Below are 23,443 nucleotides of genomic sequence, written 5' to 3'. Positions count from 1 at the left end.
TCACTCGAGAAAGGAAAAGTCTAACCAAATAGACATCTGAGGTTGTCTGCATTGTTTGGGTTTTTTTTTTTACTTTTTGACAAACTAGTTGCCAATTAGGAGACTTCTCTCTGCCCAGATTTTGGAGGATTTAATAGTAGTCCACATGTGACGCCTGGAGGAAAAATACTGAACTGCAGGTTCAGTAAGGTTCACACAGGTTACATAGGATGTTATTTTAGTTGAATTTCTTACTTATTAGCTGATATGCTTAATAAAACAGCCAGATAATTTTTCCTATTTTAAAAAAAAGTGAAAAATTTTAAGCAATCATGAAATGCATTTTATCCTGGTTCAATCTTACTTAAACCAAATGATGATTTTTTTTTACTAGCTGTTCCCTAAGGAAACTCTTAAAAGAAGCAAGGATGATAGTGTTTTCTGGGCCAACAACTTCAGAACCAAAAAATAATTAAGGAGTTAAAGTATTTGAATTTTAGGGAGGAAATGTTTTGTGAATCCCAAAACCTTGTAGTTCCCAGATACTAGGACCAGTTCTGTTTGAATCCCAGCCATGTGGAGAGGCATATTGATGACTCTAAATTCTGGGACTCGTAGAGAGATCTCTGGAGGTGTATGTTCCCATGGAGGAGAACCACTGTGTGCAGCATGATCTCAGCGCAGCACAGGCCCTATCGTTGAAGCCAAAGTAGTTTTTGTGGTCAGATGTGCCATCACTGCATCCTCTAGAAATATTTCACCCCACTGGTGCTGTGTAGGTGTATGTGCTCATACCCTTGTGCTGCCAGAAGGGGGGTGGGCACACAAGGCAGAGCTGCCAGGTGCAGTGAAAAGCCCTGAAGATAAGCTCTGGAAAGTTCCTGCCAACAGAATCCTTCTTCACATATGTAATGTGTCCAACACACAGAGAAAGACAGAAAATACTAACCACATTTATTAGTTAAAAAATTGAACTTGCTTTTGTTTACATATAAACTCACTACTGCCTGTAATATGCAATATAATTTGTAATTTCTACTTATAGTTTAACTTTTCATTTGGTTTTTGTGGTTTTTTATTTTCTCTTTCAGGCCAAACAGGCAATTCTAGAAATGGATGCCATACGTAAGTTGGTTCTTTTTCACTTTCATTTCTAAAAACCAGTAAAGCCATCTTCAAAAGTTTGGCCTTAACTGTTGGTTTCATCTGAGATGGAAGAAGACTAGACTTACGTTTTGTAGCACAATCTCCTTCTCAGTAGGACCCACTGAAGGGCTAGCAATAAGCAAATGCAGCTTAAAGTATGTAGAAGTGTTATCACTTAATTGTGCTGGCAAACCTGCAGCTGGAGGGCAGTGAGGGAAGCTGCCAGCTGCTCACTGCACTGTGCACAGCTTGTCTGGAAGGCAAACAAGGGAGCCTAGCACCCCTGCGGTGACTGCACGCCTGGCTGATCTGGGTGCCCTCCATCAGCCTGCAGCCCAGTTAGCAAAGCAGCTGCTCTCTTAAGCCGTGGCAGAAAGTAACTGCATCTGTGGAATAGCCCCAAGAAAACTCCTTTCTGGGACCCAGCAGGCTTGTGCTTGTGTCTGAAGAGTTTACCTGTGTGTGTCCCAGGAGCCAGGGCTAGACAACACGTGTGATGCTGGTGTCTGTGTTATGAGCACAGTCCCATCTGCACAGTCCCTGCTGCTGCTGCATCTTCTGCCTGCTGCCTTTGCTGACACAAGCTTCATTAACTCTTCACATTGCCAGTGATACCTCATAGTGTAGGGAAATGAGAATAATAGTCCTATGATAAAAATGCCGAGGAAGTCTTGGAGTTGGCTTGTTATTTACTTACATAGTTGTATTGGTCAGGAAGCTCTGGCTGAGAAACTGGAAAACAATTACACATGATGATGCTGCACAAATGTTGCTGATTTAGCCATCTAGAGCAAGGCACTACTAAATGTGCAAAGCTTTCCCATTGCTGAGTGGTTAACAGCTACCCTACACCAGCACACAACATTGCTTGTGTTGCTTCAGGCTCTGATGAAGTGCCACTTTGTCAGTCATAAAGGGGTAATGGCACTGCTTCCAAAGATAGCTGTGGAGGCATGTGAAGTGACACCCTTGTCGGTCTCTTATTCCTTGTGCCTCTGCTTCTTTCACAGATCACCCAGGCTTCCACTATAGCCCTGAGGGAGAAATGAAATCGTTGTACCAGCCTAAAGAAGGTGGTAGTGCTCCTCACAGAGTGAGAAGGAAATCTGGTGAATAAACTCCTTTACTACCAAGACACCAAGAGGGAAAACAGGCAGGGTTGTTTAGTGTTGGGTGAGACTGGGTGCTTAGAATTGGCCTCTAGCCTGTACTCCATGCAGATTTAAGATGGCACAGTAACTCTCAGAGATGGGTGGAGTATTTTATTAACTATTTGTTGTTTATGTGATTTATTTATTTTATCCACCATTTGTCTTTAATTTCATGGGTATACATTCCTAATGATGGATGCATAAAGAACACTTGGTACTTTCTAATGGATAAAAGAATGCATATGCAGGAAGGCCAGTCACATTTTTTAAATCTGACATATCTCCCCCCACTCCAAGTAATTACTGTCTCAGAAGTGGTTCTGTCCTGATTGTGATAGGCTTGTTATTTGAAAACATGATTACTGTCTTTACTTAGTGTAATGTCTGCCTTATGGATAACAGAAATTTGAGAGGTGGTTATGCTGACATTGATTTATTTTTTTTTTTTCCCCTGGCTCAAACATACATCCATAATTACTGTTAGTTTCCTCTTGGAGCCACTACAAATGTCTGTGCATTTAAATGACTTCATAATGCAGTCAATGTATTCCCCTCTTCAGCTATCATAGAATCATAGAATCACTAGGTTGGAAAGGACCCACTGGATCATCAAGTCCAACCATTCTTAACACTCCCTAAACCATGCCCCTCAGCACCTCATCCACCAGTCCCCTAAACACCTCCAGGGAAGGTGACTCCACCACCTCCCTGGGCAGCCTGTTCCAGTGCCCAATGACCTGTTCCATGAAAACTTTTTTCCTGATGTCCAGCCTGAACCTCCCCTGGCAGAGCTTAAGGCCATTCCCCCTTGTTTCCTGTCCCCTGTCACTTGGAAGAAGAGGCCAGCTCCCTCCTCTCCACAACCTCCTTTCAGGTAGTTGTAGAGAGTAATAAGGTCTCCCCTCAGCCTCCTCTTCTCCAGGCTAAACAACCCCAGCTCTCTCAGCCACTCATCGTAAGACTTGTTCTCCAGCCCCCTCACCAGCTTTGTTGCTCTTCTCTGGACACGCTCCAGAGCCTCAACATCCTTCTTGTGGTGAGGGGCCCAGAACTGAACACAGTATTCAAGGTGCGGTCTCACCAGTGCCGAGTACAGAGGGAGTATAGTACAGCTATTTAAAGACCTTTCCAATTTGGAGTATGTAACATTGAGTATTCGGAATGACTTAAGGTTCATGAGAGTATTGATGTAGTGATCTATCATGCAGTGCCGTTTGTGTCTGAAGAACAATCAAATTTTAATTACTTTTCAGGCATCTTCCTTTATTTCTGAGGTGAAAGAGTACAGTGGTGCTGCTTTGTTTGTAAAAGGAATAATACAAAATACTGATTAAATTGCCTCCTTTGTGACATTCAGCTACTTATACTTTTACGAGTCAAGCCCTGCTAAGCTGTTGGTACCTCAGATGTATTTCTTACGGGAAGCCTCCAGCAACTTACAGCAATAGCAGAGATGACCAAGTCCTTTGAAAGCAGGAATCTTAATGTAGAATGAAAATTTACGTGTGGCTTTTTGTATGGAAGGTAACTGCTGTTGCATTAAGAAACAAGTATATGTTTTGGTAACAGCTGTAGTTTTGACACTTCAACAAATACTTTTTTGTGAGGAAATTGGGTGATTAAGAAGATGAAAATCTGGCTTCTCTGCATGGGCTCAGAAGCTTAAATTTTGGTATCTGTGTTATAAAAAGTTGGCCAAGATGCCTAAAACTTTCTTTGGAATGTTGAAGTGCCTAAACATGTTGTTGTCTCTTTCAGAACCCTCATCTAGAGTCCATAAAGTTATGAAGTCAAATGGTAAGCTACTTCATCTACTGTTTATTGACCCAGTGCTTCTGTACTTTGTATAACAAGTAAAGATGAATGCTTTTTTCCAAAACTTCCCCCATACACATTCCGGGGGGGGGGGGGGGGGGGGGGGGGGGGGAGGAGAGAGAAGCTGGGGAGGAAGCATGCAAAGAAAGCAAAATGTTAGTGTTTAAGTCTCACATCTGTTTTTTCACATTTGGAATCCAGTCCATTCTAGCAACTGGTAACTGAACACACAAAGTCTTGGCCATTGTGAGTAGTTGCCCATATCATATCAGTGTTGCAAATTCAGGACCTCAAGTGCAAGTCATGCTGCCTGTTTTATCAGAGACCCTATAGTCTGTTTGCTCAGCTGCTGCTGCATCTAATCCCCCTTTGGGAATTCATAATTGGGATATTAGTATAGAAGTAAAATGGGCATAGACTGATAACAGTTTTTGATTATCCATTTATGATGAAGTATGTATTTCTGTTTTCAGATATAAGTCCAGATATGCAGAAGGTAAGCCATTTCTTGTATTTCTCAGTTTAGTACATTCAAATGACTTTGAGTACAGTATTTACAGTAGAATCTGCATCTTCTTGGGTTTGTTGATTTTAAGAAAGAAAACAAACCCGTAAGTGTTGTGTAGTGTCTTCAATAAAATTATTTGCATGAAAGCAGTATACATACAACTATTTCAGCAATACTTAAATCAAGAAAAAGTGACTGAAACATATATTGGTTGAGCATTACTATAGGGCACTTAAAAATACCACTATCATGGAAGTTCTGTGTATAAAGATAGTGCTTGTTCTTTGGAGCATGTCTTCGCATTTATTAAATGAGATTGGAAAGTTTCAGCTTATTCTGATATATAAACATATATATATAAATCATGCTATATGACCAAACAGAGCCGATACAGCTTAAGCAGATGGAAATGAACATTTCTATTTTTTACATTTTCTGTAAGAATTTGTAATGAAGTTCCCAGTGCAGCTTGAAAATCTTGTCTTGAATTTCAGGTCTTTGGCTTTTGTTTGGGTTGGAATTTCAAGTGTGTGGGAGATTTACGAACAGGGTACATTAGATATGACTTCACTGGGATGCCAGAACACTGAAGCTCAGGATTGGGCTGGGGGGTTTTGCATATATTTTTTTCAGTTCTAATTATTCTGTGGGACAATAGGTTTTTTTACTTATTTCTTTATAAATCTCATTTCAGCGCAGTTAACTGAAGGTAGCTTAAACATGGCTGATGTAAAACTGTGTCTTACTAAAATATAAAAATCTCTACATACTTTTAAACAAAGTTTTGTGGTTTTTTTTTTTTTGTTTTTGTTTTTTCTGAAGCGGATCAGTATTGAAGGAGCCCTGTTATCTCAAGCCACCAAACTAGGATCAAGTGAAGCCCTGCTGAATTCTAGGAAAAAAGTTTCCTTGGAACCCAGTGGGCTGGAGAGCCAATTTGAAGAGTCCATTGAGCCAGCCTACAGCAGCGATCAGGATGAAAATCTCCAGACTTCTGCTACAGAACAGATTGATGCTGATGATGAGGAAGATTCTGAACAGGTGGGAAGATGAGAGGGGAAAAAAATAAAGTACTTTTTTGCTGAGGAGGGTGGAAGAGGGGTTAAAATTATCTGTAGAACTGCAAGTAGGCAGGAATGTGTTGCAAGTATTTGTGACTCTCCTTAGAAGTAATTTTGTTTAGACCTCACACAGCACTCTGTTACATTCTAACAAACGAGATGTAGAATTAGCTGTCATAGGGAAGATCAAATCTACACTGCTTGAAAGAGATTTTACTTAGCCCTTTACAGTCCTCAAATGTAGTTTTGACGGAAAGATATTGTTTTAACCTGTTGTGCACAACTGACCTTTCCCTGCTTCTTTAGCTGATGCCATGACAGAAACCTTTTTAGGCCACATGCAGACACAGTGCCTTCAGCTGTCTGAAGCAGAGACTTGAATATTAAATCAAGATTCAGGCAGGGCCACATTTGGTGTGGTGTTTCTTGACCTGTGAGCTGTGGGAAGTAGATAGGAACATGTGAACTTTAATACGAGGAGATGTGAGTAAGATATCTGAAGATATGAATCTTTTATCTCTTACTATTGTGCAGTCATTTGACAGGTGGTAGTTTTTCCTACTCTGTGTGATATTTCCACTCGTACATAGTACTTCAGAAAAACTAAAATCCCAATTTTGCAATACAGCTGTATTAAAGAATGCAGATTTTCGTTTTGTTTCGTTTAGCTGGTGCTGAGGTCACGTCCTTCTGTGATCCATTTATTTTGTAAATTATCCAAAACCTATTATTGAAATTCTTTTTTTAAGCTTACTGCACATTTCCTCTTTGAAATTACAGTATTTGCCTTGTAAATCTTTGATAAAATAGTATCTCATATCAGTGTAATGCAGTGTCTTGTAATTCTCCCTCTTCCTGACATGAGTAAGTACAAAAGAATGAGCAAGTGCAAAATAATACCTCTATAAAAAAATATAATAGTAGCTTGGTGTTGAATTCTAGATGTGGCAGCAATACATTTTCAGATTCCTCCCATTCCTACCATGCATGTTCTTCACTCTGAATTAATTTGGACGCTGCTCAACATGTAACATTCTGGCCTTCTGTTTATTTTTGGTTCTGGGTTTTTTCTGGGAAGTTGGGTGCATAATTTTTTTACTTTAGACCTCTTTCTAATTTTCAAGACTGCAAGTGATAACAGGACTATCCTCTCACCTTCTTCTGTTATAATTTTGGCTGGAAGATTAAGCCCTTTCCCTTGTCCAGTTTTTATGTATTCTATTAAAGCTGTATTTTTAAACACAGATTGTGCTTTCAACTCCTTTTTGTCAAGCTGCATGGATTAATTTCATTTCATTGGTTATCATAATGAAAATTTTCTAGGCTCTGAATCATTCTTGTGGCAGCAGTGCTCTGACTACTCAAGAGCATTTTTTACCTATCCTTGTCAAGCTGCCAGTAATTCTTCTGAACAAGGCTGTACAAAGAACTGTAGATTTTATTACCCCTCCCTTATTCTTTTCTTATAAATTACAGGGAGTGCAGCAAAACTCACTGCAGAAATCAAAAGGGGGAAGAAAAAGACTTAATAGTCAAGCTGCTGAAAATGTTGAAAAACGTCGAAGTGTTAATCTCAACAAGTGTGAAACACAGGTATATAGTATTTTTTTATTTTACTTCTATTTTGCTATGCATCATAGAAATGTCAAAGAAATCTATGTTTTTTCTAGGTAGACGGATAAGTCATCATTTGCTTAAGTCATGTATTTATAGGCATATCATTGAAATATTGATCTGTATGATGAAAAACTATTCTTTTGGGGGCAGCGGAAAAAAAATAACTGAACAAACCTATCAGCATTAACTTAAGCCAAAAGGAATTCTTTTTCCCCTCTCTTTCCCAGCCTTTGGCTCGGATCATCTACAGCATCTTTGATGTGAGTGTTAGCAGGCATGTGGTGTTGCTTTAAATTAGATCTGCTAGCTGAGCTGGATGAAAACTTAGTCCAAAAAGACAATGAAATTTTCAGTGGTGTGTGCTAGAGAGCATGACATACCTTTCTGCTAGGGTTATAGGCACAGGCAAGGGGAAAGGGAGGAGAACAAATTTTTTGGCACAAACCCAGAGTCAGATGAACTTAATCCAATTGCTAAACTGCAGAGTTAGCATAAAAGATTTCATCTATCCCCTGCCAAACAAATTTGCCTTTAATTACTTGTGTTGGCATGAGCCAGTGTCTTATTTGAAGTAAGATGTTATTAAATGCCAAGAGTGAACTCTGAGCAATCATAAAGGTTAGGGGGCACAGTAGTCTGGCATTGCCGCCTTGGCTCCCTGGCTCTCTAGCAAAGAGCCTGCTCACTCTGCCCATATCCACTTGACTCTCTGCTGCTGGACACTCTAGTGCTTTGGCTATTCTGTGAAGAGAGGGAACTGCGGTATCGTTGCAGAGGATAGGCTAATATTACCTACGTGTTTCAATTGTCCACAGAGTTCCAAGGACCCTTCGGATGAAGAGTCAACCCAGTTGAACACCGGTCTTCCATTTTCCTGCACAGGTAGACAGCCACAGTTGCCTAGACAATTCAGCACACCCCAGAGCAACTCACTAATCATGAATATCCTGGGGGGAAGTACCTCTATCAGAAACATCTGGACTGACCATCAGATCAGGCAGGCATTGTTTCCCAGCCGGCGTCCACCTTACGAGAATGAAGATGATGAAGATGATTATCAGATGTTTGTACCATCAGTATCTACATCCAAAGCTAGTTCAGCTGTTGGTGGAGAAAGGAGGGGTTCTTCTGGGCGTCCATGCAGCTGGCACTTGGGGACAGTACATCAAAGTGAGACTTCTAGCCCCACCCGTCCCAAAATTGTTAGGCGGGCCAGTAGTGCTGGTGAAAGTAACCTGTGTCGAGCCAGCACAAGATATAAAATTGGGGAGCGCAATTCCCGAAAGGAAGTAAAGAGAGCAGAGGTGAGCAGTATGAATGCATATCCTGAATCTTCAGAGGAGCTGACCATCGATGATATTGAACATGTTTATGATAATATAAGCTATGAAGACTTAAAGCTGATGGGTCTGACAAGAAGAGAGGAGACAGACCATGGTCCCCAGAGGTCTGCTCGAGATTCTCTCTATGAGGCTGAAAATAAAAGCAGCTTAGATTCACCCTCCAAAAAGAGGACAACAAATCAAAACAGGGCCTCAATTCATGCTAGTAGGGATGAGATACTACTTAGTAGAGAAGCACCTACTTCAAGTTTGAATGAGCTCAGAATTGTTGAAGACAACATCTATGACACAATAGTGCTTCCAGAAACACCTCTATTGAATTTTAAATGTGATCCCTTAAAATGCTCCAAAGGGCAGAGTTTTCTGGGCCTGGAAAAAGACTTTGCATGTTGTGACAATCTACAGCAGTTTGTTTCTGAAGAGAGTCTCCAGTTCAGTGAGGATGAAAGTCCTTACCATCGTGTTCCTGTTGACAATGACTATTTGAGCTTAGTAGATAGTTCCTCCAACTCAGATTCACTCTCTCATAAGTCTGCAGCAGATAAACTCTCAGAGGAAGTGGATGAGATTTGGAATGACCTGGAGAATTACATCAAGAAAAACGAGGAAAAGACAAGAGACCGTCTCCTTGCAGCCTTTCCTGTTTGTAAAGATGATATGCAGGAAAGGTTGCATGCTGGTAGTACACCTGAACTGAGTAAAGATGCAGAGTACTCACTGTCTACTCTCTCTCTGCCAGAAACTCCTATTTTCCCTAAAACTGCGAAGCCCAGGGCTGCCACCATAAGTGAGGCTAATCTCAGGCTGGAAGACAGTACACCATGCAAGGAAAACTCTTTTATGAGTCTGAACAGATCTTCCTTCTCCAGTGAGATGCCTTTTGTAGATAGCCCATATGAATCTGCCAATAGTGTTCTGTCCAATGCGCATACAGAGGGCATGGAAAATGACTTGGCTGTTGTGGATAAAACAAAGAACAGAGTTTTTATGATGGCAAGGCAGTACAGTCAGAAAATTAAGAAGGCCAACCAGCTTTTGAAAGTTAGAAGTCCAGAGCAGGAACAGCCAGCTAGCAGACAACAAAAACAGAAACATAAAGATCTTGCTGCCATTCTGGAAGAGAAGAAACAAGGTGGTCCTGCTATTGGTATGTAAAAAATATTTCTGTACAGATATATTTCTTTAGTAATTTTCAATGAAATTTGTGTACGGAATTGGGAGATTATGAGTTTTGCTGGCCTTGCTAATTGAGCGTCAGTATTGCATTTTCTGTGTTACCACCGAAATGAAATTTCTGTGACTGCTTCTAACATGAATAGTCCTTTTTATCACAGTAAGTTCTTGTTGTTACTTGATAAAATTGGGGAAAAATAGCAGAGTAGTGTTGGGAAAAAACAATGCAGCTTAGGCTGGAAATAGAACTTACGCCTGAAGCACTGTTGGCCTCTTTATGGAAAAGCAGTTATTTCTTTTAATAGCATGATCTTCAGAGTTTGACTGAAAACATGTATTTCAGGCATGTTCGTATTCTAACAAGTCACGTAGGTTTGCTTAGGTACCATCCATGTCACACATACAATTGTAAGGAGTAGGGTCAGATAAGAAAGAGCTGGTCGTCCTGCTGTTTCTACTGACTGTGCGAAGTTGTGGATATGCAACAGCCTTTTGTCTGCAGTTCATTGAAACAAATTGTAGATACGGAGATGGCAGACTCCACACACTAGTGTCATTCTTGCCTTCTTGTGAGATTTATAAAAGTCTCTGAATATCTTATCTTCTTTGCCAGGCCAATTTCAGAATGTTCTTTTCCATTTTAACATGAAAAAAGCAGTGTATTAATTGAACTCTTTGCTACATTACGTCCTGCATGACTGTTCACTGTTGCAAGATATTTTATGCTGCTGTTTTTCATTGCATTTCAGTACACTGCAATGAAATGCATAGCTCTTTTGGCCTCTGTTGTTTCACGTTACTTCATTGAGGCTGAAGATACAGCTGTAAATTTTTCTCTCAACCAATACAAAACATTTTTGGATTTTTAAATTTTCATGCTACTCTTTTGAATGGATTGCTTGCTTCTGCTGAGTTAATTCTCTTTCCTTTCTAGGTGCCAGAATAGCTGAATATTCTCAGCTTTACGACCAAATTGTCTTTAGAGAAAGCTCATCAAAGGTCCACAAGGAAGCCTGGGCTGCCACTCAGGAGCCATCAGCTGAGAGGTATTCCACACCTGTGGCTGCTTCTCCTCACCATTCCCAGGCTGTCAGTGAGTGCTCAAGAGCAGAGGATTGGCTTTTGCATTCTACGTACAGCAATGGCGAGCTAGCTGACTTCTCTCCATGGTCTGAATCTCAAGACCCAAAGTCCAAGAGCTTGTATACAGAAACTGGTACAAAAAGCAGTTCGCCACAGTTGCCAGTAGCTGGCTCAGTGCCTTCCCTTCAGATTTGTAACCGTTTGCATGTCCCGGCACAGAGGTGGAGTGCCATTATAAGCCAACCGAACAAAGAAAATTTACATCAAGATCACATCTATAATTCCCTTGGGAGAAGAGTAATCAATGTAAAACCACAGGTGTACAGCAGGTCACAGTCATCTTCCTCAATTGTGGTCAACAGGTCTGGAGAAGCAGTCCTATATCCTAATGAAATGGACAAGAAAAAGCTCCATTTGAATAGGAACTTCCGATTCAACAGCCATCAAATGTTGGATGTTGCTTCAGGATGTTCAGGGACTGATACGAGAAAGCAAATCCCTGAAAACTGTTCAGATATGATTCTACAGGATTCTCAAAAGGTTCTGAGAGTGAACAAAGCGTCTCCTCTGACAGCACAGATGGCCACTCAGAACTATTTTTCTAATTTCAGAGATACTGAAGAAGGAGAAGGCGATGATGATGATTATGTTGAAATAAAGTCTGAAGATGAGGGATCTGACTTGGAGACCTCTCAGAACCAAACAAGGAAATCTGATCCCAAACTATGTAATGCAGATGCCGCTCCTTCTGAAATGCTGTGTGGCAAAACTATTTCTTGTACTCCCGCGAAGTCTGCCAGCAGCAAACATGCGCTTACCCCGTATCTGACACCGTATAGTGATTCGGATAAACTAAATGACTACCTGTGGAGAGTACCATCTCCTAATCAACAGAATATTGTCCAGTCTTTAAGGGAAAAGTTTCAGTGTCTCAGTTCAAGTAGTTTTGCCTGACGCTTTCAGTAATTTCTAGCTGTACTGCCTTATCATGACAAAGTATATACTATGACAATCAGTACTGGCATCATGTATTTTCATAATATTACACAATCAGGCATTGTATCATTGTATTATTGTAAATAGATGTGAAATATATCTTTTTTTTTTTTAAATAGTTTAGAATTCTGGAAGCGAAAAAGGCCAAATGTGCACTATGTCTGAGGTCTCACTCCATAGTGCAGATGGACTTCTCATCTCTGTTTCAATCTTTGCATCTCTCCTCTTGTTAGGTGTGGTACTCTCTGATCCTTGCCATCAAACCAGGTGTGATGTCATTTGATTTTTAAACCATTTTATCGTGTGGAGACCTTAGTGTTTGAGTTTTGAGTTGGTAACCGGTGTTCTGTGTCCAAAATACCCATGTGGTTACTCTTGTTGCGTATGGGAACATTTAGCTGAGCAGTTACTCCTGTAAGCGTGCAAATTTCTGAGCAGGGTTCTGGTAATTTGGTAATTACACCAACATACTATGTGTGCAGTTGCACATGCTTTTTGCACGTTACTTTTTGACAGACATATTCCAAGTGTATGGGATCAATGCATACGCTACATTACTTTAGAACAGGCTTCTTAGGTTTTAAACCAAGTTTAGTCCTAGTGCTTGTGAGAGGCTGATGTCTCTTTGTCTGAAGCCTCTTCTACTTTGTGTAATCACATAGTAGGAAGCGGATGGGCAGTGTTAGCTTTTCATGTGAATCTGTAGATGTGAGACAGCCCTTGTGTGGAACATGTTTTGAACACTAGAAGGGGAGCTCCGTTGGTTGTGAAAATGGCTAGGCTGAGTTTAGTACCTCCAGTGATGGTGGTGGTTGTGACAGGCAGGCAAAATCTGAGTATCTTGTTGCTCACTAGGTGTGAATTTCTCAAGTAGCTGTGTTTTATGTGCAATGGCCAGCAGGGCATTTGTTTGAGTCCCAAAATCAGTAACCCAAAGAGAAAATGGGACATGACCAAGTGCTTGGGTGAAAAATTAGTCATGCAGCATGTTTGACCCATAGGATCTTTCAGCTGTTCTGCTGGTTGAGTGGTAAGCTACCTTCACCAGGAACGTATCTCCTGTCACAGGAAATGATCCTTCCTGGCCGTGAGAGGTAAAATATTTGTTTTCTAAACCAGTGAGGGCTGCATTGAATCTAGTTTATGTACATTAAAAGTAGCTTAAAAAATGAGAATACATTCCATTTGTTTGCAAATAATATACTTATAGAATAAATGTTGTCACTCACAACAAAAACAGGCTTTCCAATATGATGCATATTTTACTCCCCCTTGTCATCTCTATTGCACAGCTTTGGATTCTGTTACTTGAAAATATTGTACCTAAAGGAAAGCCTAAATACGTCTACGCTGATCATCTTGTGTGACTGTTGTTCTTTTTTGGTGCTTAAATCCTTCACATTACATGGATAAAGCCAGTAGAGAGTTAAACGTATCAATAAATAAAGGAGTTTAATTGAAATACTATTTTTACCGGCCACATTATCATACCCCTCAGCTACAGAGCACTGTGCTTCCAGAACAGACAACTATTTGACTACATTGGTTACCATGAGGAAAACCTGAAGTTATCAGTGTACAGCTAATTACGTGTAGACTAAGATTTAAGGACTTGAATTTGTTAGAAGGGATTAAATTATTTACTGCACGTATCTCGCATTGGCTAGTTGTTATTTTGGGGGCTGGTTGGTCATGGTACTTACTAGCTCGTACCACCGGGATACTTGTTGCAGTCAGCGCATCCACTGTAACAGGACCCGCATCCAAGTAAAATCCGACTGAGAAATAATGTTGTACATATTTCAGATGCTGTAGCGGAGCCCCGTATTTATTTAATATAGCTTGTAAAGTATTGTAAATATGAATAGAAGTTAAATCTGTGCTTTACCCGTGCACGTCTAGGTTTTTTTTAAACAGATAGGGGAATGTTTAACTCGCATCTCATGCCATCGGTGGAGTTGGGAAGCGGGGTGGGGGAGGGAATGGGGGGGACCCAACCGAACAGAAAAAGGGACTTCTACTAGCGTGTAACTTCTCCCAGGGACCATTTCATACTATTTTTAATAAATGTTGAGTATGCAAAAGCTTTGGCTGCCGTTGGCTCTGGTGGGGATGCGGCGGTCGCAGATGATGCTCGGGGGAGGGATGCGGGTTTATTCCTCTCAGACGAGCGGAAGGGAAAGGGCTTTGAGCGCCGGGGCGGGGAGCGGCGGGACGGGGCGGAGGGCGGCGCTTGCTCTGCTGCGAGCGGCACCGCCCTCACCGCGCTTCCCAGCGCTGCCGGTGCTGCTGCTGCTGCTACTGCTGCCGCCACCTCGGAAGCCTCCGGAGGGATGAGGAGTGCGGCCGTGGGGCGCTGCCTGGCTCCGGGGCTGCCGCCCAGGCGCGGGCTGTGCGGGCGGGGCGGCGGCGCGGCGGCACGGTGAGGGGCGCACGTGGGGAGGCGGTGCCGGCTGATGCAACCGAGGCGGGAGGGATGGAGGGGAGGGGAAAAAGCGGGGGGGGGGGGAGCGGAGGGAAAAGCAAAGGGGGCTCAGGGGGGAGGATGTATTTTGGGGTTTGGGTGTATTTTGTAGCGAGTGCTTGGTTTGGGGTGTGTGATATCTCGGTGGGAATGATAGTGACCTCGTGGTTAAACTTCCTCTCATTCGCTCAGCCATCGGGTTTGGGTTTTTATTTTTTTGGGGTTTTTTTTTTTTTATGGTTTTGTTTGGTTCCTTTTTTTGTGGGTTTTTTTGTGTGTTTTTGTTTTTTGTTTTTTTTTTTTGGGGGGGGGGTTGTGGGTTTTTTTGGCGTGGTTTTTGTTTCACAGCTTTTTGAGGGCAAGCAAACATAACGTGGCTGGGGTTCAGGTGAGGCTGCGCATGGACGAGCGCCTGGAAAATGTGTGTGTTGTCCCTCCCCCCTCCCGTCCATTCAAACCTCAGCTGGAACAGCTTGTCTGCCGCGACATTGACCTCAATTGGTCGTTGGCTTCTGCAAGGGGTAGGTTATGAGGCCGAAAAAAACCCTCTGGGATGCGTTTTTCTCCTTTAGCCCTGTCTGCTGTGGGGAACAGACAGACAGACAGACGTCTTTCAGGGGGGTTTCCTCCTTCCCCTGCTGGGTAAGTATCATATGCATGTGCAGAAGGTAACAGGAGAGAGCAAGCAGCCACCTATTGGAAAAGAAATTCCAGAAAGCATTCCCGATGCCACGAGTTTTTCTAAGAAACAGCCAGTCAAACAGAGTACCTCTGTCTCCGTGCTGCCCACAGTTTTGAAGAGCATCCATGAAAGTAGCTGGTTTGCTGCTCTTACAGCTGGGGATCTCTTTTTTTTTTAAGCTGTGGCAGCCCCAGGTGTGAATACTGCTTCTGTCACCCCCTTGGTCGTAGAGTATGGAAACAAAGCCAAGGGCTTGGGTGATGGATCCCTGCTGGGCATCCTGTGGAGGTGCTGGACAAGCCTTCTCATGAAATAGCATAGGTTGGCTGTAAAGTTTTGGGTGTGTCAGAGCAATGATGCACATAGCTGCGGAGCAAAGGTAATTTGGTCTGTTAAGGTTTTCTGTACCTGCCTGCTGAACACCAGCCTTCACGGTGTACATCCATCCATACGTTTGGTGATGAAAAGCGCCTGTACCTAAGCATTTATTTCATATTGCTGACTTACATTGGGGTTCGCTGGCAGTTAGGAAGGTTTATTTTGCTAAAGATTTGCTTCTTATTGTGTTGCAGCAAAATCACTGAGAATGCAAAGAAATCATTGGCCTCTCTTAAGAGAGAAAATCCTCTGCTTGAGCCAACACTTGCCATTATTCAGGTAAAGTACGTCAATGAGCTCACTGGCTGTGAGAGATCTCTTTCAGTACTCTTGTCAGAAACTTCAGACGTGCGGTGTTGCAGAAAGTAACTATTATTAAAGCAAAGTGATAGGAGGAGGCAAATCTACCAGACCGAAGGTTACCCTTGTCAAAGCCTGAAACAGCCACAGCAAACTTCAGGAAGAGTTTGCAAAGGAAGGAAATGATTTTATCCCTTCTTCCTTTTCCTGACATAGTCTTCCTCATTGTAAGTACAGATCACTTTTTCTCACAAGTTGTCTAAGTCAATTGATGTGATTAAGTTAAAGGCAAAGCAATTGTTTGCAACCTTTATTTAGCTTGAAGCTTTTGTTGCAGTCCTGAAAAAAGTGTTTCCGTGCCCAAAAATGTCGTCCTCCCTTCACCTCCCACCCCTAAAATAACATTTCCAGGGTTAAGGAAAGACCCTGCTGCTTCCTGCCAGCCTTGTTGCCTTTGGGCAGCTGTAGCTTATGACTGCTTTACTGCTGTCCTAAGGAGAGGAAGACCACATTGAACAGTCTCAGTCAGCTCAAAATGTCCTGTGTGAAATAAATGCTGTATGTAAAATACCAGTATCCTTTAGAAGTAGCAGCAATCTCGTAGTAACTGAGAGCTGTTGTATTACTAACATTGTGAGAGCTTTCCTTTCCATCCCACTGGTGTTGACATCTTTGTGATAGGCAGCCAAACTCAAAGATGAGGACTGCTGTCCTGAAAATCTGAAAGATGTCCCTCTTCGTATTTCTTAAGATTTTGAGGCCAGGAAACTAGGGACATTTGTCATTGAGAGTGGGACCTAGAGCCTTGCCGGCAAAAATGTTTTTGTCCTGTTTCCTAGGACAGTGGTGTTGGTTTTGAGTGGGTTCACACTGAAGCTCTGACCCAGTAGGTTTTAATTCTAAAACTTGACTATAAATATTTTTTCAGGTACTAATAGTGAACATAAGAAATGCATCACCAACATTATTTCAGTAGATCTTCTAGAAAGGCTGACTAAACAAGCTTTCCCATCGCTTGCCCTCCCTGGGTATTTGCAGTTATTTTCAAATAGCCCTATAAGGCTGTAAGTTTAAGGACTGCTAGAAAAGCAATGACCTTTCTTCTCAATGACTGGTTGTTTCTTACTGTTATATCCATCCTGTTGTGCTGTGAGCTGGATCAGGGCAATAATCCACCCTGGACTGGAGGAGTTTGGGGACGTTTCCTTACAGCCACTCTAGTTTCCTAGTCTGGTTTTTCTGCATGGCCACACGAGTGTTTTATGCTGACATAAGAGAAAAGATATTGTTAGGCTGGGAGAGAGTATTGTGTGAGGAGCAGAAGGTTCCTGCTTACTCTTAATATCCAATTGAGATGCATCTGCCTCAATGTTTTGGTTTTGATCGTGGATGTGCTTTAAATGAACGTCTCTCTTGTCCTCACGTACCTGACTTGGTTTGCATCGTGATGTGGCTGTAGGAGTATGTTACTTAGATCCGTGATGAAATTCACCCAGACCATGTTCTCCACCGGTCAGTCAATTAGCTCTAGTCAGGTTGTAAGGACTGAAGCAGAACTCATGTAAAATGTACGTCTGTTGGTACAAAGAAGACTTGTTTTACTCTACAAATGCTCTTGTGATGCGCTGCTCTCCCACCTGGAAGAGTGGAGGAGGAGGCAGCAAAATGATCTCCTTTGCTGGCTGTGTATGGGTAGCAGCAGTCTGGGTAACATGGCACTACCTCTGCAGCAGTGCTGGGAATGAGGAATCGCAGAATGAGGAATTGCAGACTGAGCCCACTCTGGAATGGCTTTAGATGCATCTTTTGCTCTTGAGCCATCTGAACCTCAATTGATACCAGTATTGGTACCTATGTTGCTTGTTATCCATGTTGAACCTTGGCTGGACCTGCACACAACAAAAAATGATTAGTGTCTGCTTCTTAATGTTGTTGAAGCTGAAAACTACAGGATCCTGCTTGGCAGTGGAGTTGTTTCCCTGCAAAGGTCAGCAAAGCACTGTCAGCTCCCCTGCGTGCCCTGCTCTGCCCCTGCCCTCTGCTAGCCCACATCCTGAGCTCTGGCCTTGCCCGTTCTGCTCCGTGAGTTGTGGTGGGGACTGGTTCAGAGCAGAGACTTTTTGTGCCCACATGAGGTTAGTGTTCACCAGCCAGTGCTGCAGGAGCAGGTACATTACAGGAGGCAGTGTGGTACCATTAAGTGGCTCTATCCTAGCTAAAACTCTCAGGCAGTCCTGGTGTTTAAGCATCAGAATGGGGACACAGTTCCGCAATTACTAGCATAGGGAAGCAGCTGCTGAGCTCTCCTTAGTCCATCTCTTCTTTTCTTACCAGACGGTGAGCTGCACACGTATTCTCAATGCAGCAGAGTCTGTGCTGCCCCTCACCTCCAGCTGCCAGATTTGGGGAGTGGGAGACTGGTAGTACAGTGCAAGGGATGCAGGCAGTGCTGAGCTAAGGGAGGGAGGCAGGGGATGGAGGGCAAGCCCTTGTCCACTCTCAGGAGCTGCCTCTCTCCACAAAGCCTGTCTTTTTAAATGTGGGTTTCTTTTTCATATTCAGGAGTCTTGAACTATTTGGGATTAACATGTTGGTAAATTGTTACAGACCTGCATGAAAGTCATTTTGGGTGATGCTAGTGGCAGTCGAAGCCAGTGCTGGCAGCTACCCACCAAGCGAGTGGCTCAGCCCTGATGGGAAGTCACTGGCACTGAATCCTGTGGAAAAAGCCACGTAAAATGTGTTCACGAAATTGCAATGAACCCTTTTAAAAGTATTTATTTCAGTCCTGTTGTCTGGGTTGGAAGACAGGTTTTACACAAAATCATATGGCTGTGATTTTGTTATGAAGCCACTAACGCTTTTGAGGGTGGAACCTTCACTGATCTGTTGGCAGGAGGTTTCTAGATCTGGATATTGAATTCTCACTTTTATTGTTACAATATATGAAAATGTTTGAAGAGCCTCCTAAGAGTCAAAAGCAACTTGAAGCGTTATCAAATTCAGTTGTAATTGTTACAATTAAATATCGTAATATATATGGTCCATATAGGTGTAGAGACCTGAAGGAGGAGGATTCCTGGGTGAGATGGTCTCCTAGGTAAACCTGCCTAGAAGACACTTCTGTCCTAGTGTGGGTGCCTGCTGGCATTTGGGAGGAACTGGTTAACTTCTGTTGCTTCTGTAGTGTCAGAACTCGCTATAATATGTGATGATAATGATTTGTCTCATTTTTGGTGGTAAGGCAAACCAGTGTTGTTATGGGGACACTGCAGAAAATTAGTTTTGCTGTTGTCTACTTCATCCTTGTTACGTGGCTGGATGGGAAACAATATCTTCAGATACAGACTGGTACCTTTCTTAAATAGTAAGCTTACGTTAAGGAAATGGCAGCTCTTGTCTATAGAAGCCAGGCTAACACACTTAGACTAATCATGCCAAAATAAATTTGCTTGATGGCCTTCTGCTTCTTTCTTAGAATTGCTAGGCTTTTTATTTGTTTGAATACTAGTAGACACATCCTCACTAACTTTCTTGCATAGGTCTGTGCGTTAGCGTACTCACATTTTTAGATGTAAAATATTGTTTTAAAACTTAGTTTCTGTTTTGTTCCCCAAGGCACATAATCATAATTTTATTGAAGAAATAAACAAGAACTTCGCCAAAGAGGTAAGCTTTAGCTCATACAGTTGTTATTAATCATGAGCTACTTGCCTTTGGTAATTATCAGTATTTTCTTTTGGCAGGTTGGTCTACGTGTTAGTCACATCTGTCTCCCTGAAGGCAGCAGCAAGGATGAGGTAACTGCAGTGCCTGAAGGACTCTTCCTTTGTTGCTTTTGTCATAAACTTATATTTATTGCTGACATTCATTATTGCTTTGACAGACCTCTGTTCACTCAAATAGCAAGTATTATCCCCCTATTGGCCAGAGTGGGGAAAAAAGGAATTGTCTGCTATCTTCTGACAAGCTGAGGCAGAATCAGCAGAGTAATGTTTTGGTTTTGTGTCTGGTATTTAACTGCAGCATCTCCTCATACCAGCACGAGTATCCAATATCTGACCGTTGTTCTTGTGACTGTACTTGATTCTTGCCCAAGTTATTCAGGGAGATTAAAGACTAATTGATTTAGCAGGAGAGAGGGTTGAATTTATTTGGTTATTTATTGATCTCATAGTGCTTCATCCATCCCTGATCACAGGAGGGCTCAATTCTTACCTTGTCAAAGGCACAGTACTACTATTGAGTATGTTTTAAACATAGCAAACCATAACAATATACGTAGTTCTGAGGCACCAGAAAGTAAAGGCAGCAAAGGAATGTGTAGTAAAAGGTTTCAGTGTTCCCAGTTGGCCTCCTTGTGCTTGGTCAGTTTGATAGTCCTGCAAGCTTGTGGGGTTTGTGTGCTGTTTTGTATTTGGTAGTTTGTTTTTAAAATGTTAGTGGCTTGCAGTGTAATTCCAAGAACATCTTCCAGAAGTATTGAAAAGAACTTATGTGAACAATTTTACAAGTCTAGTTTTGGGGATGAAGAACAGTCAGCTATCCATTTAAGAAGGATAGGTAGGCTTTTGAAATGGCGAACAAATATACTTTGCTGTTGGTAAATGTGTTCTATCTGCTTACTAACACAGTAGGAAACAGGTAAAATATAGTAAGTATGGAGCAATAGTTGCTGTTACTTTGAAGTAATATTTTAGGAAGTCTCTTAAAATCTATGTGCTGGATTATATTCCCTGGTTTGAGAAGGTGGGAAGGATTTCAGTACTGTGCACTTTTTGTTCTGCTGTAACTGCCTGTGTACAGTAAAGACAAGCTACCCTGCATGAATTGTAAGTATTTCAAATGCTGTGATGATGAAAAGCTTAGTTAAAGTAAAATGCAGTGAAAATGGAAAACTGATTATTTTCCCAGGAAGCAGCAATGTAGTTCAAAGTTCATTAGTTAGCTATTTATAAACTATGTTTCCTTTAATTGCTGTGTAGGCTGCTAAAATTTTGTATCTTCTTCAGATTTTTTGAGCAAAATGTGGATGTTTTCATATCTTTGTGCTGATGTATACACTTATCCTTACTTTCTGTTGCTACCAGCCTTATTGCTGTTAAATGGCACAGAGGTTTAATATATATGTCTGCTTCTGTCTCAGAAGTCAGCAAAGTAAATTGATATTTCTATACCAGTGGCATGCTTGTATAATCTTTGTTAATACGAAGGTCAGGGAGTTTTGAGAAGGAAAACTGGTAAGAATATATGCTGGCTTAAGAAAATTAATTTTCTCTTGTATAATTGTTTTTTCAACTGTTAAGAAGTTTTTTGTGCGTGTTCTGTGATAGGATACGATCTGATCCTATTTTGAACTATATTATAACTGCGGCAGCTTATTTCTAAAAGCATCTTTTGAAGCCATTATAGTATCAAGCTTTGTTGAGATTTGGGACACTGCAAGACAAAATGCTTTTGGCTGCGCAACGTCACATAATATGCGTTGGCTTTGCAAACGTTTAGAATAGAGTCAGGAGGGCTTGATTTGGTAAGCTGTGGAAATACAAAGCAAGGAAAATGGGTTATTGCTTTTTTTATTTAGATTTTGCAGTAATATGTGAAGGAAGCAAAGGTGGCCGTAAGTTAGTTCTAAAATATAGATTTTTATCCCCTTCTAGATTCTTCTTCTGTCTGTTGTTCTGATCTTTAATGCTTATTATTAACTTCTTAGATCGTCAATGAAATCTTGAGACTTAATGAGGATCCTAACGTGCAAGGCCTTGCCCTTGATCTCCCAGAAAGCTTATATAGCAGTAAGGTTTTAAATGCTGTGAAACCAGAGAAGGATGTGGATGGGTAAGTGAAGCACTGAGAAATAATATTCACAGGCACAAGGCTGATAGCTCTGTAAAATCGATTTTCCCCTGTGCGTTTCATTAATGGATACCTCAGTCAATGTGTCTAGCTGTGCTTTTGAGCAGTAATAAAAGATGCTGAGTCAATGAGAAGTTTTTTCATTGTCTTTTTAATCTTTATATACTGTATATTCAGGACATAGTCTTTTCAAAGAAATCAAAAACAAGGTTTTGATTTACTGATGATACTTCATGTATTTCAGTACTTCAGTGATACACACAGTAGTCACAAAGTGCTGAACACTAACCCCAACATTTTCACAAGAAAGATTGATGGAAAAATGGCAGAGAAAATTTTAAGTTTCTCTCATAGTGGGAGAGAACACTATAATAGTTTGGACTCATTAGCACAACTTTCCAATCAGTTTTGAGTTGCACTACTCTCTGGAAAGACGACTGGCAACTGCGGAGTACGACCTGGGTTTTGTTTTGTTTGGGTTTTTTTCCGCTCTCCTTTTTTTTTTCATGTCAGGAAAAAAAGTCTGAAAATCTTACAAATTAGTTACCTTTCCATTACCTGGAGTACTGAAGATTGAAAGAGAATGGAAAATTCAGAGCATCCAGGTGTGTGAGAGAGAAGGCGCTACTGTACAGTGGAAATTCTTTTGAGTTCCCTCCAACAAGCCGGTCCAAGCTCAGAGGATGCGTTGCTTCTGGTTCAGTTTGGCTCTGGTAGTGCTGCTCTGGTTCCGCTGCAGCCACCAAGTTGTTTTTGCCCAGTGCCCCCCTGGGAGTAACCCACTGTGACCAGTAAAGAGCTGCCTGTGTTTCATGGGCTTGTGTTACTTTTTCAAAATCACAGATGCCTTTCCTGTCCTCTCTTGAGGCTCAGTGCTTGTCTAAATGGGATGTGGGATGATACATATTAGCCACAGTAGGTAAGTATCAAAGGATTTGCTTTGATGAGATGTGCTTGCTGTTGGGGTTAGCTGTTAGTCGTGTTAGAAGCTTTACTGAGGATTTATGTTACACAAACTCTTATTATTTATTTTTTCTTTTTAAATGGCCATATTTTTCCACTGCAGATTATCCGATGTAAACCTAGGACGCTTGGTACGTGGTGATTCCTCTGACTGTGTAGTTCCTCCTACAGTGTGTGCTGTGATGGAGCTTCTTGGTGACTTAGGTAAGACCTGTCGTAATTGTCACACTAATTTTTACCTGAATGATTTTCTCAGTTTTAGTTCCAACTTTGAGACACCAATATAATCTCACCTTATTGTGTTTTCTGGTGTTTTCCCACATAACATATATTTGTCTCCTGCTAGTGAAGAGCTTCAATGAGACCTTAATGCAGTATTTGCGGAAATGGGTCTCAGTCCTGTAGATTTTGGCAATTAGGCAGGAATTACCTGCCATCATCTGATAAATCAGAAGCCACCTGACACATCTAAGTCTTCAAAACCAAAAATACAGACATCACTTATGAATGTGACCGTGGGCAGCTAAATGACTTGTGTTCCTTGTGTTCCACAGGTGGAAAGACTGTGCTGCTGGTGGGAGCTGGCGGGGCCGTGGGCGCTGCCTTGCAGTGCATGCTGCAGAGGAAGGGAGCAGTGACCGTGAGCTGCCAGTGGAATGACCCTCAGCTGCAGACCAAGGTGAGCACTGTTCTGCCTTTCCGCTGCCTAAGAGCCGTCCTGTACCCCTGCCATCCAGACATCCCTCTCAGCTGCCCACGTGCTGCTGCTTCACTGCCATTCTCAAGAGGGAGACTCGTCATTGCTGTCATGGGTGGCACTGGGGCATTGGAGCTCACTGGGAACCAGTGTTGGTTAGGATCTTTTCTCCTTCCTGCTTGATCAGAAATGATGCTCAGGCAAACAGGGGCCTAGAATATTATTAGAGTA

General features: G+C 41.9%; 2 protein-coding genes across 9 annotated transcripts in view; both read left to right on the top strand.

The window, feature by feature from the left end:
• PLEKHG1 (pleckstrin homology and RhoGEF domain containing G1) overlaps window positions 1-13,848 on the top strand; it is a 138,981-nt gene extending 125,133 nt beyond the window's left edge. For all 6 annotated transcript variants that reach the window (XM_054063103.1, XM_054063099.1, XM_054063097.1 and 3 more), the window contains 8 exons: window positions 1,071-1,104; window positions 2,136-2,234; window positions 4,035-4,073; window positions 4,565-4,587; window positions 5,422-5,640; window positions 7,137-7,253; window positions 8,093-9,767; window positions 10,728-13,848. In XM_054063103.1, coding sequence (XP_053919078.1) covers window positions 1,071-1,104; window positions 2,136-2,234; window positions 4,035-4,073; window positions 4,565-4,587; window positions 5,422-5,640; window positions 7,137-7,253; window positions 8,093-9,767; window positions 10,728-11,830 — 3,309 coding nt within the window. In that variant the 3' untranslated portion in view covers window positions 11,831-13,848. The remainder of the gene's footprint in view (window positions 1-1,070; window positions 1,105-2,135; window positions 2,235-4,034; window positions 4,074-4,564; window positions 4,588-5,421; window positions 5,641-7,136; window positions 7,254-8,092; window positions 9,768-10,727) is intronic.
• A 257-nt stretch (window positions 13,849-14,105) lies between these two features.
• The window catches only part of MTHFD1L (methylenetetrahydrofolate dehydrogenase (NADP+ dependent) 1 like), a 158,523-nt gene continuing 149,185 nt past the window's right edge, over window positions 14,106-23,443 (top strand). For 2 of the 3 annotated variants that reach the window (XR_008449309.1, XM_054063516.1), the window contains exons 1-7: window positions 14,106-14,294; window positions 15,591-15,675; window positions 19,315-19,365; window positions 19,443-19,496; window positions 21,410-21,534; window positions 22,619-22,719; window positions 23,070-23,194. Coding sequence is in view for 1 of the 3 variants with exons in the window: in XM_054063516.1 (XP_053919491.1) it covers window positions 14,206-14,294; window positions 15,591-15,675; window positions 19,315-19,365; window positions 19,443-19,496; window positions 21,410-21,534; window positions 22,619-22,719; window positions 23,070-23,194 (630 nt within the window). In the remaining 2 variants the exon portion in view is untranslated. Of the gene's footprint in view, window positions 14,295-15,590; window positions 15,676-19,314; window positions 19,366-19,442; window positions 19,497-21,409; window positions 21,535-22,618; window positions 22,720-23,069; window positions 23,195-23,443 lie in introns of those variants that run through there. The other variant, XM_054063517.1, reaches the window with a different exon arrangement.

The sequence above is a fragment of the Cuculus canorus genome, chromosome 3 (genome assembly GCF_017976375.1).
Source record: "Cuculus canorus isolate bCucCan1 chromosome 3, bCucCan1.pri, whole genome shotgun sequence".
Taxonomy (NCBI): domain Eukaryota; kingdom Metazoa; phylum Chordata; class Aves; order Cuculiformes; family Cuculidae; genus Cuculus; species Cuculus canorus.
Note: the sequence above shows the minus strand (reverse complement) of the source record. Positions and strands in the feature narration are given on the sequence as shown.